Source organism: Myzus persicae, unplaced genomic scaffold (genome assembly GCF_001856785.1).
Source record: "Myzus persicae strain clone G006 unplaced genomic scaffold, MPER_G0061.0, whole genome shotgun sequence".
Classification (NCBI taxonomy): Eukaryota; Metazoa; Arthropoda; class Insecta; order Hemiptera; family Aphididae; genus Myzus; species Myzus persicae.
In genome coordinates this window covers 59,930-78,430 of record NW_019103968.1, presented here as the reverse complement: position 1 = coordinate 78,430, position 18,501 = coordinate 59,930, and the positions used below count along the sequence as shown (strand labels likewise).

Here is an 18,501-nt window from a genome sequence, read left to right as displayed (position 1 = left end):
GTGTTGCTAGAGGAGTTTATTCAATAGACATAGACTGGCGAACGTCCCACCGGGTCTCGCAGAAGTTTTACACGCGTGCCCGGGACGACAAAGCACAGGAGAATAAAATTCGAGAATGCAAAACTCGACGACGATGGTGTAGACGCGTTGCTCGAATTCGACGGGCAAATTTTAATGAATATGTATGAGCTCGAGCTGACCGCGTCGCGATGTTCCCCCGGGAGACTTGGGTGTGTGTGTGTGTGTGTGTGTGTGTGTGTGTGTGTGTGTGTGTGTGTGTGTGTGTGTGTGTGTGTGTGTGTGTGTGTATAAGGAAGTGTAACGCGTAAGCCCCGTAGTCGTATAAAAACTTTACACAATCAACAAAAGTAATCTCGACCTCCGGCCCGACAACATACATGTACAATATGTATATATATATATATATATATATCGGTGGAAATCGGTGGGACGAAGGTTTAACCCCGAAAACGTCTTCCAAGCACTCCTTGAAAATAATTTTAATATTTTCTTCTCTACCCTAACTTACCTATAATAGCAACTATAAAGCTTATATAAAAAGTACTTGTAACGCTATCGCAGTAAAAGTGGTAAATATTTATTATTTTAAAAATTAACTCTACGAAATAGTACCTAACCTAACAATTGCCGTTCGAATGTCCTACACGAAGGACTCTAAGAATATGTACAATATTATATATAGACAATCAGAATAAATAATCATACCTACAAAAATGTATATGTAACGCTGTATATTGATATTATTTTTTTATTCATCTTTTTTAAGTATTCAAAAATCTTTCAACAGTTCCACCCCAATTATGCGACTGTAACCGGTTCTACCCGTATAAATACTAACGGACGGATCACCTGACAATATAAGTTTCTACTTTCGAGACTACTGATCAATATATAGAACTGAATAATAGTGATATACTTGCAAGGACAACGAAAGATATCTTAATCGGACAGATAAAAATTACAATGGCTAACAAGAAATGCATTCATAATCATAGTAATAATTTTTAGAGTAACACGAGGGGACATGCATAGGTACATATTAGGTAAGATGGGACAACCGATTTTCCCTAAAGTTCGTAATTTCATAATAAAAAAAACCTCTACAAAATATTTCATATTTATATGGAGGTAGACGAAATAACTTTAAACAACAATTAAATGATATACGGGTTAAAAGAACATAATAAACGTATTTTTTAATTACTTTCGTTTCCCAACCACATATTTTTAAAAAAAAAGGCCAATATACATTTTAAGTGTACGCCTTCCATCGAAAAATGTCCTATCACCCCAAATCTAAAAGATAATGAAGTCATCACCCAGAATAGGCTACAGTCATCTCATGCACTCCTTCTTTATCTCCAAAGAACCTGCCAATGTATGCGACGTATGCAATTAAAACCTTTCTATCGATCACATAGTTACCAAATGTTAAAATTACTCGGAAGCACAGAAAATCTTCTCCAATCCAACTTCTCAACAACCAGTGTTCCATGAAGAAAACACAGAAGAAATATACAAGTTCTTCCATACCGTAAATTTAAGTAATGAATTGTAAATATCTGTATGTATTTAATTTTAATGTTATCAAACTGTCTTCTTTTTCTCTCTATGTTGTACAACTGTAGACTAATAACCAATGATTTTGAAGCTTTACTTAAAATTAAAATAAATTTAAGACAATAACAAATAATTATTAACCAACTTATCATACCTAATGTATAATGACTCAACAATCGATTGCGATATAATTAATAATCAATCGAAAAAAACGTGATCCATAATAAGCTTGATTATTATTCATTATATTATTATATTACATAGAATTACGGTTACGACCAATGCTTAATGTTAAAAGTTTTTGATTGTATTGATTTTATTTTTATTAATTAAAATATTATAAATACTAAAATATTTATTTTTTAGCTGTTGAATAGTAATAATAATTTGCAAAATACCACTACGGCCCATATTTCGTATGGAAATTGTAAGCGTTTCGTTACGTTCTAATTTATTGTAATACATGAAATATAATTAAATATATTTCTCGTAGAAACCACAATGAATACTTTTTCAAAATATTTATAAGTACAGTTAAATATTACTATGAACTGAACGGTAATATATTTAGTATTTTCTTATACTTTCAAAACTGCCTGTATCATTCAAAAAGTTTTAAAACGCATTAAGTTGCACTAACGTGACAGAGTGATGTTAAATCTGTTTCAATACGTAATTTTCACATACACACGTGACACGTGTATACCTATAAAAATTACCCATGCGCAACGGCAAATTAATTAAATTAACACCATACAGGGTAGCACTGATTACAGAGTGAAAATTTAATCAGTGAATGTATAGCGAATAAAAATCAAAGAGAAGAATATTCCTCTCATTTAGCACAAAAAAATCGTTTTGTCAATACTATAGCGAAAGAAAAAAAGTTCAGTGCTAATAAATTGCAATTAGTATAATCGATAAAGGGCCTAATGATATTATGTAAAGTTAACTTTTTATTTAAATCCGTGAACCTCAACTTGAGCTAAATATCTAATTGGCATAAAACTATACTACGCAATTAAATTAAATTTCAAATTAAATATTTTTTAGTACCACAATTGGTATAATATTGTTTTATGCCAGATAATTATTATATAATGTAGGAACTGAAAATAATTTTACACACTTGAAATGATACTTAATTTAAAATATGTACAATATCATTCTGAGTTGATGACAAGTGAAACAGACTGTCGTGTATTTGAATTTAAATCAAAGTAAATAAAAATATTATAATTTTGTTGTAGTAAGTAAAAATGCACATTATTACTCGGTAAATTGATAAATTAAGTATGCACTTAGTCTTATTGAAATAAACACTAACAAATCAAACCAATATTTTAAATGTAAAATCGTCTAAAATTTGAAATAAAATAGATTGATTAAACATTTTTTTTAATGCTTAAAAACTTAGAAAAACTATACTTAAAGATCAAATACGAATAATAGGACAAATGGAAGGAAAAATAAATAATAACAATTTCCAAAACACAGTACCTTAACATTTAATTTATTTCATTTTTGATGCGATGTTGTTTTATATTATGCTTATATTTTGCGTAGCTATTGTACTTTTGTAAACACAGAGTTCTGTTCTGCTGTTGGGTTTCTCCTTGGAATAACTATTGTTGTTTGAAAGTGCTTTCGGGCCCAGAAGGGCAAGAGAAATTAATTTCTACCCGCCGGGTGGGCCGTACCCACCGCCACGGCCGGCGCTCCAATATAATATAGAGGTATATATGTATCATGGGTGCAGGGTTTTTCGGGGTTGAATTTTCAATTTTTCCACTCCACACGACCCCTTTGTGCCGCCACAGGCATGTGTTGGCTTTCGATATTTTTTAATACCCTATTAAACTTCGGTGCGGTTACACGGGCGAAACAATATTTGCTTAATATATTGCCTCGGAGGTCGTTACACGTTTAATAAGATCCAGAAGCTCGAAACGGTGAAGAGGCCCGTTTGACAGAAACCTTTTCTATAAATCAAATTTAACTGAGCTGGTGCACCTCGCGCGACTTTAATCCTGTAATGTTTCGCTTCACGATAATTTTCCCTCTCGCACACGGCGGCTGACATTCTATACGCGCGGGGACGAAGAATAATATTATACGGCTCGCCGAGCAGAATAATGACGTGTACGACATTCATATAGTGCAGCCGATATTCCTACCATATACCTTCATGTGCGTACACAATAATAATAATAATATCAGTTGGTAATAATAGTAATGAGCATAATATTGAAGCGTTCGAGAAGATACACGTGCAGCAGATACCTACTACTCCTGCAGAAATAACGCGGGTTTCGGTAAGCAATTCTAATGTTGTTTGATATTCATTATATTATCATAATATTATAACTCGATTCTGCAGTAAATTAAATTCCGTATAATGCCAGTTGTATGTGCTGGTATTTGTTTTTACCCGTCCCACCGGGCAAAGTCGTGGCAATAATGATAACTGAATAAATACCAGGATTTTCAGCATTACGTGTTCTATCACCAGCATGTTGTATAACAAGAGCACTCGAGTAGAGCGAAAAAAACATATAATTACCACGCTCCCTCTGGTCACGAAATTCATTTTCACGAAGCTCAAAAGGTCGTTAATAATAATGAATATATATCATATTTATATATATATTTGTATATACATCATTATAAAAATATCTCTTTGTTTATATATATATATACACGTACACATTTTTCCCTTAACGATAGAGGACACCTTTTGATGTAAAGTTCATGTTCATTATGGTCCCATACTCGGATAACAAGAGCCTATTTAAATTGCGGGAAACATATCCGAAGTTGCCGGCAGCTAACAGACCTCTAATACAAAAGGCTAAAATTTCATAACATTACACGGCACAATGGAGATTAATAATATTAACATTTTGATGAAACAGCGTGTATCATGCCTACATGTTGCACACAGTGGGTAATTGAAACAATGACGCAGTATGGACGATGATATACTCAGGCATTATCATCAAATTCAAATTCGAAAACAAGTCCCTCAGACTTCAAAGGCGATTTCACTAACAACTCGACAGTTCAGTCGAGTACGATGACCGATAATGTCGAAATGTCAATGACTGCGGCTGATTGATTTTACGCGACATGAATCGTATCATCGATATACACGTAAGATATCAATTTGGGCCAATTGGAGGAGGAGAGAGCTTTGGAAAACTTAGGCTCCCCAAATTTCATCAAAGACAAAAAAAATTGTGATATTTGCACCTATGGATATTAATATTATCTTTATTCTATAATATTTCAATATGTACAGATAGGTACGCCAATCCCGTGAGTTTCGGCAATCGCGACCGATAGTCATAGTAAGACGTGTTCTGATCGTTCTCAGTTCATATTATGACACGTGAGGACAACGAATGTGTAGTGATATTATAGTAGCGTCGAGATTTATGTATTTTCCAAATCCCCCGGAGCATCCGGTTAGTGCATTTATACGCAAGTTGTCACGAGAATCCCGAGTGTAGTGTACATTTTTCTTCCGCGTGAGCATATATACACTCTGCCATTATTTTTCGCAGTGGGTATAAAGCTAGCACTACTACACTTATTCAGGAGGATTATCCGGATCGATTGACACGGCCACAGTCATCGTGCCTGCGAGCCGAGAACGCGCCACCGGCTACCAAAGAGACTGATATTTTATTTAATCAGCTGATCGACGACGTATGCGTATGAGTTTCCGGTTGGATGGAAGAAAATATTATGCTTTTCGATAGCGGAGACATTATGATCGGGGCGGTGGTAGCAGAGAGGGGGAAGGGCGTACACGGATAAACTGTCACCACGACGGTATAATTATCGGCGTTAATTAAAGACGAAACTTTTCACTGTAACGCGAGAAGAGCACGAGACCTTTAATTAAAGCACTACGAAGACAGACCGCGTAGGGAAGTTTGTAATCGATAGGCTGGGACAGAAGAATGAAAACCCGGTGCGAGCGGGATCCTAGGTCTGATCTAAATTACTTTTTCAGATACAACGAGGGTGGAAAAAAAGTTCACCATCGGTCTACCGGGAATTACATCAAAGTAAATACCGAGAAAATGTTGATGAATCCAATATTTATACGAGTATTCGAATTGCAAAAATAAGTTTTTTAATTCTTAATGTTTTAATTAAAAACAAAAGTAATTTTTTGTTCATCTGCCTCAAAATATTTATATTATGCCGTTTTAATGAGTTAGCTACAAATGTTGTAATTTTGCCTAAAAAAAAAAACAGAAATATGACAAACAGTTAAAAAGTGTATTGTTATTATTTTCATTTAGATGCATATGTATTGTATATATGTATACTATAGAGAAAAATGAATTAAATTAACCACTGTTATTTAGTACTTCATATTTTAACTACCAATCCATCAAAAGTAATTTTGAATCAAACAAATTTAAATGCAAAAACTAAAAAGTACATTTCATATTTATAGTGGATTATAAAAATTATTTCAAGTGTACCTCTCACTGTCAACAATTCGATTATTTAAACACAATTTTAGTATTCTAGAAGCATATTTTGGTCAGTAGAATATATTATACGTTTTCAGAATACAAAACATTTTTTTTAATATTTTCTTCCTACAATGTTTAAAAAATATTACGGTAAACGCTTTAAATATAGTTATTTTATTTTTATTTTTTATTTACTTATGTACACTAAAAAAAATTCGTTTAGTAAATTGGGGCCACAAATGATTCAGTTAAATTTTTTTCGATGAAAACGTCATAAAATTGTTAAGGAAAAAGTTAATCGGAAGGACTGTGTCGTAAAAGTAGCGTAAAAAATATGGACGTTGACGGCGAGGGAGAAGCTATTTTGGGCCAGAGAATAACAACCAGAGCAAAAAACAAGACTAATAATAATCATAAAATATTCTGGGTTGTTTTAAGTGAATTTCCCGGTATTTTTCATTTGGACCCCCGCGTAATTTCCCTCGGGTCTCCCTTCACTTCACTGCCATCAACTCGTGCCCCACCACTTTCATAACCTGTCAAACTGAATTCACCGGTCATAAAACTTGTACACTGACGCTTCAGAAAGAAGAAATTTTTTATATTATTAAATATGAATGCTCAGAGAAACGATGGTTCGGATGTGAAGTGTATTTAATATTTAAAAAGGGACCGGCGGTTACTTTTGGATTTTTCTTTTTTCATATTCCTCTCCCAACGGACTATATGGATAAAATATATACACTCGAATACCGTTATAATGAATTTCTGTACTATTGTCTTGTACAATTGCTTTTATGAAAATGAAAAATAAGAGATATTTTCGTCCGGAATTCTATATAAAAACTAAATGGAATTAATAATATAAATTCGATATCGTCTGGACGTCAGATGAACAGGCAATGTATTGTAAAGTTTAAGAAACTGTCAACGACTACCACGGTAGTCAACAATATAATACAAAATAATAAAAAATTTTTTTTTTTATAAAAAGAGTAAGTACCTTGATATTGATCGTGTATTTCTGTCAAAATAATTGTATCGATCGATGTACAAATTATTTTATTTTGTTGAATTATAAATTAATAATATTTGTATAGTATTGTTGGAATCGATTTTTTTCAATTATTGACACTGTTATAGTTATAGGATTTAAATTTAAACTTTATTTTTAATTTTATTTGGATAAAACTTATAGATACCTGTTAAGTTTTAATTGTTCCCAATTATTTTTAAATCTATATAAATAAATTATAAACGTTATTATTATTTTTTTTTTTTTTAATTCATAGTACAGCTTCAACTCCTAGGGTTATAAGCATGCAACAAAACATGGAATTATATGGTTACATAATTAGGTAAAACAACAGTTCCTTAACTTAATTTGTACATAAATACTATAATAGGTCCTTAAATTAGGTTGTACATATCAATTTGTTTTAAAAATGTAATTATTTTATTGGTGTTGTCATAGGTTGGAGAGAGGGCTTCGAAGAGGTTGTCGGGCAAATCTAGACTTTTTCTGGTATCTATATTATTACGACAAAATGTTATTATTATTTTAGTATTGTCGATATAATTTTATAGTAACTGAGTATTAAATACTTTTCGAAAATATAAAAATGTATCATAAATACTATATTTTAAACGATACACTATAACTAATTTTAAAACGATTTTAAAATTATTTATTTATACTATTTAAAAATGTACTTTTTGTATTAAAAGAATTATTTATTTTAATTGTGCTTATCAAAAATATATTATCTGAAATAACTCTCCACAACTTGAATAACAAACTACACCAGAGTGTATTAATTTAATCAGAATACTTTATTTTAATCATCAAACATACTATTTGAATGACATGAAAGTCGATAAGATTAGCTACTACAGGAATAATCTTCGATGATCAGAAAATTATGTCTTTGTTGTTGTTTCTTAAGTTTATCCCGGGTTATAATGTTTTGTCTGCTTTAGGAGACTTAAGGAAAGTGAATGGACTCGAATTTCAACATACTTGTGGCCATGTCAGGTCAAAAGAAAACTTTACGGTTGTAGTGAAAGTTTCAGTGTTGGCGCTGAGAGGAAGTAGATATTGTTACTTTGACCGTTAAGGAAGTACCAGTTTATTTCACGCTCAAGGAGCTTCCGTTTCAGCGGAACGCAACGCCGTATAAGGACCGTGGTAATCGTATTTCCTAACCTACCCCCCTCTGCGAAGATAACGGTCCCTGAGACTATAAGTTTTTATCAATCGAGTTTAAAAAAAACAAAACAAGAACTCGCGGACATAACAATAGAAAATGTACTACTGTACTTTGCCATTCGTCGCAAAATATTTCAATAAACATTGCGTTTTTAAATTGAATAATCAATCTTGATATTTGTCTTTTTTTCCACTACAGTATATATTCACCTAGTGAAATTCAGTGATTGACTACCAAAGGTCGTGCAGAGACACGGTTGAACTTTGACCGATCGATAAACTTACGTGCGGTCGTGCCTGTTGTTTCAGCAACCCCTCGTGTGGACTCGTCTCCAGGGCCCAGCTGTGTCTTCTCTTGGGGTGAAATAAAGAATGAAGGGTAAATCCAAAAAGAAACGGAAATAAAGAATCGGGGTATTGAAAAAGAACGAATAAAATAAAAATAGTAAGAAAAACAGTTTTCCACGCGACTGGTCTCCGATCAAAAAGATACCGTTAACTAAACTAAACGGTTTCTTTTTCTTAAAAATAAAAAAAAGAGTTGTGCTTTTACGGCTTGAAAGAATAAAAGTCCTTACAGGCTATAAAAAAATAGTTAAAATGATTTTCCGATAAAGCGAACAATCGAGTTTGTAGTCATTTTTGTGATAGTAGAAAAATGTAATAGCCCCAGAACACGTTGGCCCATTTGAGTTTAAACGTTTGAACTCTCAACATCATTTTTATATCCTATTGAAATTGAATCAATGGCAGTTATTTTTAATTTATCTATTCGATCCCACTATCAATTTTAACACACTCTTGATAAGTTTTTTTTTCATTTAGGGGTCTAATTGTACATTGCAATTATATTTATTTCTGAACAAGTTACATATTTTATTATAATTATTAAATAAAATTAACCCATATTGTGAAAATAACATGATAACTATTATTTTTTTAATCCAAAGTGAGTAAAAGTTTTTCTATTATATTTATTAGAATGTCTTTTATATAGGGTTGTTCAATGAAATGAAGACAATATATTAAACTCTCAGTGAAACCAGAAAGCTATTGGTTAAGCAATAATGTTTTATTTCAGAAACCTCTTTTTAAGGTACTAAAAGTGCTCTAAAAGCTTCATATAGCATGTCTATTGATTTGAAATAAGTCGTAGATTCCAATTTAGGTTTGTTAGTATTGTAAAATTCCGATATTGTAAAAAAAGTAAATCATCAAATGAACAGTTTATATTGTCATGAATTCATTATTAGTTTCTTCTTCTTCTAAAAAAAAAAAATTGGAGCTTATATAAAAACATATTATGATAATGATAATCTTATTTTTAATTTTAGAAAATTGAATTCATAAATATTCAAACTTAATTTCAAACAATTTATTAGTTTTTAATCTTATCTTAATCTAGCCTTAGGAAATAGAAATGTTCATTAATTAAAAAATAAACAAATTCATATTTTAAAGTAAAATATATATCACAAATTTTACACCATAATCAGCTCTTTACATAAATTTTAAAATGCTGAAATTAATATTTTTAAATTAAAAATACACTATACAGATTTAACATTTCCATCTAGTGGAATATATCATTATAACAATTATTTACCACTTTTTAAACAATTAAAACATATATTTATTTATCATTTAATAACATACTTATTAGTTATTTTTACTGAATTATGCTTTCGGAAAGTAATATTGTTTAGACTTTACTATGGATTAGTACATAAATATCATGCAGTAAGACTATTTTAGAATAAATGGCAAATCAATAGAATGAAAACGAAGTCTTTATATTATAATATAGTAACTAGGAATATAACGTTATACAAGAAGTACTTCTATTATATGTTTTGTCACCCTGAAAATCGGGTTTTCTAATTATATGCAAAGAAAAAACCCTAAAATATTTTCTGAATTTTGAATATTATTCTTATCACTATCGTTAACGCGTATTGTCCCTGCTTGAATTTAAAATAAATGTGATTTGTATTAAACTAATTTAGATGGAGAATATTCCTAATTCTCATCAGGATAAGAATGTTCAAATGTTCAAAAATAACGAAAATTATTATGATAAGAAAAGAACAGAATTATTAGGTTAGGCAGAGTAATCAAACATAAATAGGCTATTTAAGTTCAATTGAAGACTGAAACAAACAGTTTTTTATTGCATTTATAATATTGTGAAGCACGATAAAAAGCCGTAGCTGTGAACTCGTGTACTCTGTTTGCCTATACAGACAGCCGTGTCAATATAATTCGGGAATCGTTGCTTGCGGTTTTATACCTCCTGCTCGAGATATATTTTCATAATCTCCGTGAGCCGTTAGAACATTAGCATAATGAAAGGTATGATGGGCGGGGCGAAATTAAATCCCGTTATTTATAATATAATGTCTTTGTAACGGACATCCTCCTGACACAAATGACGTTGCTCGTCTCTCCCGCCGAGTGTTTCCGGCCTTAAAAACAATTTATACGTATATCTTTTTAACCACCGAACGTTAAAACGTTAAAAGCTACTTTTAATTACCAAGATCCTTTCTTCTCCATTAAGGATGAAATATAATATTAATTAAGAAAAATGTTAATGATAAATATTAAGAAAGTACTTTTTTTCTTTTTTTTAACAACTGTTTTATTTGTTTGTTGCTTATATATTACTCCATTATAATGTTATGTACAATGTACATATTTTAAGTTTTTTTTTAAATTTTAAAACACTTGTTTTATAATGGCGTATAGCATTATACAGAAACTCAAAATTCAACAACAGTAGTAAGCGAAATAAGAAACCTAACCGTAGATTAAAAATAAACAAATAAGAATAATATTATAATAAACTTATTATTTTAAAATTCAAACAGAAGCTTAAAGATTTCATACCAAATGGATACGTTAACAGAAATATGCTTTATATTATATTATTATTAAAAACTAACGACTTACTTGTGTGTGATGGTCGTACTATGGTGACTGTGAGAAAACAGCACAGCCAATAATAGACCGACTTGCTGGAGAGTGCAAATGGAATCATAGCGAGGTGTTTGTCCATCACCTGAGTACCATTTCACGTCGCTTCAGTTATAGTTTTAATTGCAACGTATTTCTATACCCAATGAACCAATACAACCCGATGATTTTCAAACATATCTATAAAAAAGAAACAGAACAAAAATCATACATTACTAAGAATGAAAGAATATTGTTAACCATATGTATCAATAATATATAAAATAAATTTGTCACTGATCGTTACATTTAACTATAGATTTACCTAAAAAAAATTACATAATATACGTATATCATACTAAATATAATTTAAATAAGAATTGAAAAATAACATATAGTAATATCATGTTTGATGTTAAACAAAATGAGCATATAAATGTACTCATGCCTCAATGCACTGAATATAGATGTAATTATCACTCATTTGTTCATTTGATTTAAATTAAGTTTGTTTTTCAGATCGTGTTTACAATGCCATACAATACCTGTTGAATACTCAATAGCTTCTGCGAATATTCCTTCAGATATATGGTTTTTCATTTAAACGCTATTACTTGATAAAGACGTTCAGTAATTTTCGTTAATGAACGCGAGTGTTTAGTTATAAACGAAAGTTTATTGAGAATCAACTCAGTTTTAATTGCATGAAATATAACTTTGAGACCTTTGTTATTAAAACTGTAAACTCCCTCTCTATCATTCGCACGCATACCATGATCGTAAAGCATTTGAAAGTTTCACCGCTGTATGAAAATGCACGTGCGACAAAATATTTCTTGCTTCAACTCTAACAGTATTGTTGTGTTGCAATAAAATACATTTTTGAAAGACTTTATGGCCATTATTATTTCTATATTGTCATCATATTTTATCAAATATTTAAATATAATTACATAAGTATATCTGTATAGGTATAATATAATTGCTTAAGTATAACCATATAATAGGGCTGAATATTATATTAACTCAGAACAATATAATTAACGTTAAAAAAAAAAAATAATAACAATCGTAAATCGTATTAATATCAAAAGAACAATTGTATACATAAATATAAATTATATTTAGTGTCGAACATGTGCTTTTAATAGAACATTTATGACGGCTAAATATTATAATACGATTTGCTATGATGAATAATATACTTACTCTCTAGTCTCTACCGATAAAATAAATATAAATTATCAAAAAAAAAAAAAAAATAGTAATAATAATATAATGTATACATCGACTAATAGTTCAAAGACACAACAACAAAGATATATACAGAGTAAATCGACGATATTGGTGAAATAGATACAATGCAAACAACAAACTAAAATTAATATCAAGTGTAATCAGGTCTAGTTTCCGACCAGAACAATAAATCATTTAAATGAGAATTGTGTTTTTACGACACTAATACTTCACGAGAGATAGTGTTCGGGAGGAATATATTCAAAATCACATAAGTCTAAATATGGTTGACATTCCAGTAAAACTATACTTCAACAATGTCTTCCATCCCATAGTAAACTTTCGCAATTAATCAGCTACACACACGACAGACTGCTTCGAAATAATTTCAGTTCGCGTGTACGCCGCACAGTCAGTTTGATTTTTAACGTTTTGAATTCGATAAAGCAGAACCATTAGTATTCTTCGGTCAGTTGGCGGTTATTTTAAGTTTGGCTCTTTTGGGTGTAATATGCTAAAATATAAACTCTAGAGAAATTAGCTCCCAAAACCAGCGCCGTGTTGGGCATGAAAAGGACGTATATAGTTCCCAAATCATAATAAAAACAATTGTTCCTCTCGTGGGCTCCGACGTCCCAAACACACTCTACTTTCATTTCCCCAGGCCTTTTCCCGGGATACTATACATATTGTGTATATATATAAATTATATTATGAGCAAAATAACCGTACAAGTACACCCTCTTTCATTATACATCCCTCTATATAATCGTAATTTCTTAATAAACGACAGTCAATTATTATATTTTATGGAGAATAATTTTATTTGTTCATTTATATTATTATTATTATTATTTTATATTGATACCAAATTGTCATGTCCTATGATTGATAGAGGTCGTATACATAAAAAACAAAAAGTAATTTATTATATTATTATGTCACATGGATAATGAATAATAATATGAGAAAAACTAAATATGATTATGCCAGAGGCCTAAAAGTTTTTAACAAATAAAAGGCTCGTCAATTGCTGTACCTGCTTGCTCGAAGTTAGTAAAAAATGTGATATCTAGTCAAATTAATTAATGATAGTTGGTGAAATAACCAAAACTATATAGCCTAAGGTCATTTCCGTTAGTCATTGTCATTCATAAAATAAATACTAAAATTAAATGGCTATACAAATGAAAAAAAATATTTTAAAGAATTAGTCATTTAATTTTGCATTACCAGATTACTTACTGTATTATTATACAAATACACTTACATTTTAACAAGGGATGAGAATTTAACATCGATGAATTTCGTATTAAATTTAAAATAATTGAATTACAAATTATATTCCATTATTATTTAATCATTCTGAACACAAAATTGTAATTTGTACATTTAAATGTTAGTGTATGTAAAATAATACATATACATGTAATTTAATTTCTTTTTTAAATTACATATACTTGAGAAAAAACAATGACGACTTAATTTTATGGAACTTTATTACTATATAATGTTTGAATATTTATGATATTCAAAAATAGAATGTTTACTTCGCATAGATTCTTTCAAAACATCGTTTTGTTTCTTATAAATCTCATCTATTTTTTTATTTTTAGTTTATATTTTTTCATACAATATTTTAATATTTTATGCATACTGACATATTATTTGATTATTCTCTTTCAAGCCATTTTCACATATCTGTTAACTTTTTTTATTTTACTCTGCATAATTGTATATCTTTTAATACTTTTAGAGCATATTTACCAATTGTTTAGTGCATACATTATACTTCATAGTTTTGTAAAAATATAATAAATTAATGATAACCGGTCTAGGACTAGGTACGATAACTTGAATAGAAAATATAACAATAACCTTAAATATATATTTTGCATACTCCTGTTACATAGTACCATTTATAATAAAAACTAGTTGGTAGTACGTAAATACATATTTTCTTATTTGAAATGTTTAATATTTCAATTCAATTAACAAATTCGAACGCGGACCATTGTCTGGATGTATATTAGGGAAATAGGGACTACAATGTATTATACATTACCTACAAAGTATGAATGCCAAGATTTCAAACTATCTCAATTTTGAGAACCATCCACGTTCTATTTAAAATATATTTATTTTATATTAGAATGTTAAATTAATTTTAATCTCATTAGACGCGTCAACGATAAAATTGTATATGCTTAATACTATGATATTTTAATAAAAGTCAATTTGTGTCGCATTAAGTTCAAGATTAACAAAATGTATGTTCACAGACTAAACAATACAATTCTTGTTGATTTAATATTTCCTTTTGGCAACGTATTCCATAATAATATTATAGGTACTATTGAGATACATTTTACTATATTACACTTACACAGTGAGCACGATTGCAGTTTCATGTTGTAATAATAATATCTGGGTGCTGCACGACAACAAACGAAAAAAAACAATTTCACCAATAATAGATAAAATTTAGTAGAAAAAAAAATATTACAATGAAAAAAACAAAAAAATTGTCATCTATTCTCGGGTCTTAATATGGGAAATAATAAATACCTATTAGATTCTCTATTTATAACTTTATAAGTGTGTTGATTAACATTTTAATGTAATTTACCTACCATGACTAAATAACCTTAAAAGGAATACTTTAGAATATTAATATGTTTATTCAAATAAACGTTTACAACATCAGAATAATGTAACCATGATCAGCTGTTTGACTGCTGCTTCTCTTCTATGCTAAATATTCCAATTAATTACCGTTTATTCCAAGTCTGAGGCACCTGCTCAGTGATATGGAAAATAAGTTATTCTGACGGTAGACAGTTTATTTAATAGATATTAAAGAATGAATAGGTAATGACTTTATTAACAATGTATAATATAGAGGGAAGAGCAAAAGACTATTTTCATTATCATTGCCTCTCATTCCTAAGGTCTTATCATAACATAAATAGATTATAGATAACTATACATCACGAACTATGATATACTTCGTGCTATACATAAATATATTTGTGATAAGGCATTATTTCCATGTTCTGTGATAATTACAAGTGACCTATCCTTAGATCATATACACTGGATAGAGCTATGATTTAAAATCTTGAAGCATAGCTGTTCGTGCCCGAAGTCATCACTGCGCATGAGCAATGTATATGATCTATGCATTCAGTACCTTGTCATCCTTATCACTATAACACATTATTGTTCCTTCCCCGTCCCGCGCGATCTATTTCCCCGTCCCGCGCAATCTATGTCATTTCTCACGCATGCGCAATAAGTACTTCGGGCATGACAGGTCTGCTTCAAACACGGACTACGCGTGATATACGCTACAGCTCTATCCAGTGTATATGATCTAAGGACCTATCTATTGTATAATATCTATGGTTTATATAGTTATGAATGTTATGATATATATTATACATTTATATGAGATCATAGATCAATATAACATATATAATTATTGATCTGTGATTGTGATTTATTAATATCATAGGACCTTATACTAATAGACAAGAATGTATTGCACACTTAGCATAGAAACGTGGAGAATGCTTTCCAGTGACTGAGTGACTCAATGTATAGTAGTGCAGGGTAATACAGTTACGATGTATAGATGTATAGAGGTTTATATTGTGTAGTCAAGACGGCCTATATCGCTGCGAGATGTTTGCACGCCGCTCGTAATATTGTTGTTGTACAGTGTACACGCAGTTCTCGTCTATGAATAATAATTTACACTCACGTGTATCATAATAGTATTATACAATTTTATCAGGGTTCTAAAAATAATGTTTTGCATACGAAATATACATAAAATAACGGCTTCATTACTCCGGGACTTGCAGATATGGCTCGTTGAAACTGAATACTATGAAATGCAATAACTAAAACAATTAAAATCACGAGCACGCCATTTAAGAATCAACCAACGGCGTCCTAATTATTTCAATAATTTATACAGCTACGCGACAATAACAATAAGATTGACGTAAACGATTATATTTTTACGGGACTTCGTGTTTATGAATATTATTTTTCAACGAAACGAGTCCGATAAAAATTAATGTAAAAATAGCTCCGAACGTTCCAAGAACATTTCCAAAGGTACATTATAATACGTGCTTATTGGATTATGTGAACTGTACTAGAGATTTCGCGTTTTATTGGAAAAAAAAGAACGGAAAGCGCAAAAAAACAAAACGAAACGTATACCATAATAAATGGATTGAACGCTGCAGATATTATTATAATATGGTCGGTGCCGGACTTCGGGAAAAAAATTCGGTCGTCCCCTGCCACGCGATGGGATATATTATATTATTATTATATACGTTATGTTTAAATGTTTTGCATTTATATGAACGCGTGTACGTGGTGTTTTTTTATTAATATTATTTTTTTCCATTATTTTTCGACCGTCCGTTTTGATCGGATTTTCGCACACAGCCGCGTTTAAAACCCGTCCACACACTCCCATATTATAATGTACGTATACGAACGCTTTATATAGGCTGATTTTAAATCAATACACACACACACTACCGTATTACACATATATTTTCTACGCATATACATATATGAGGCAGAAGACACGCACTAGCTGGCTGGCAGAGACGGTGGCGGAGGTGGAGGTGAAATTATAAATTATGCGCCGACACGTGACTCTCTCTCTCTCACACTCTCTATCCCTACGTATGTGCTTATGATATACGTATACGGTACTACACACAGCCAAGCGCCCGGACCAGAGAGAGATTTTATGCGCACGCTCGAATTCGGTACCAGCCACTCTATCGCTCACCCCCTCCCCCTACCCCTGCGCCAATACACTGGGTGTTTGAAACCAAATACTCGGTGCATAACCGATGTTTTTTTCGTCTTGCGCGTCTTATTCACCCCTTTCCCTCTCGGCTGCAATCCTCCGAATCTTAAAACAACGACCGCACAGCAACCGGTGTCTCGACACACACACACACACACACACACACATACTGCACCGTTTTTCCTGCAATGCGGAACTCCCGGTGTACACCCAATTAGCCACTACCGCCGCTGCAACGTAGAAATTATAATAATAATATCGGACTCGACCATTTGTTTTTAAAAATGATACCTATGATAATAATAATATATTCGGTGACTAGTGTTATCGTTATCTATTTGCCATTTGGTCATTGTATCGACGGTGTATATTGATCGTGATACGAGTAACTGGGAGATTCACAGAGCACGTTCACCCTTTTTTCATACTATAGTCACGCGTATGTGCCAATTTTAATTATTAGAGTTCGAAAATGTATAGAAACACTGTTAAAGACATAACATTTTCAAATTCTTACATTCGTATGGCTGTCATTTGAGGAGTGTACAAACTTTTTTTTATAAGAACCGCTTTTTAACTGTGTATTTTTAGACCTAATGTGGTGTTTTTAAAATTGTACGGAGGTATCTAAATTAAAATTTGAACGAATAGATTCAGTGGTAAATGTTAGGCATTTTCTATACTAAAAAGAATAGGTTTGATGATTAAAGGCAATGACAGATGCCTTAGAGTTTAGACTAATCGTCTATTATATGTCTATAATGTTATGCATTATATTATAAGGAGTAGGTACTCTGACATTTTTTACAAACTATAAAATGCTGATGGATTAATACTGATTGCGATTGTATTCATATTATCTAAAGCACAAACACTTACAATTTCCAAATATCCTAATCCAAACAAACAGGTACGTAATTGGATAAAGGATACAATGGAGGTGGCACGACCACAATAGTCACGATGATGATAAACATAGTTTCGGCTGACGCCGCTGACTACATAGGTATTAGGTATACTAATAATTAAACGACTCTCCCTATCCTTCAATTTGCATTTATCTCTCTATCTCTGTTCGTCGGAAAACAGCTCGTATTTGTTCGATGTACATGTACACTGTGCAGCAGTATAATAGTCAAAAACCGAATGGGTACACACTCTGATGTTGCTGGGTCTCA

General features: G+C 31.1%; 1 protein-coding gene across 1 annotated transcript in view; it reads right to left on the bottom strand.

Moving 5' to 3' along the window:
• The window catches only part of LOC111037041, a 162,998-nt gene that overhangs the window by 107,295 nt on the left and 37,202 nt on the right, over positions 1-18,501 (bottom strand). The window contains exon 2 of the mRNA XM_022319397.1: positions 11,239-11,442. Within this exon, the coding sequence (XP_022175089.1) occupies positions 11,239-11,344 (106 nt within the window). The 5' untranslated portion in view covers positions 11,345-11,442. The remainder of the gene's footprint in view (positions 1-11,238; positions 11,443-18,501) is intronic.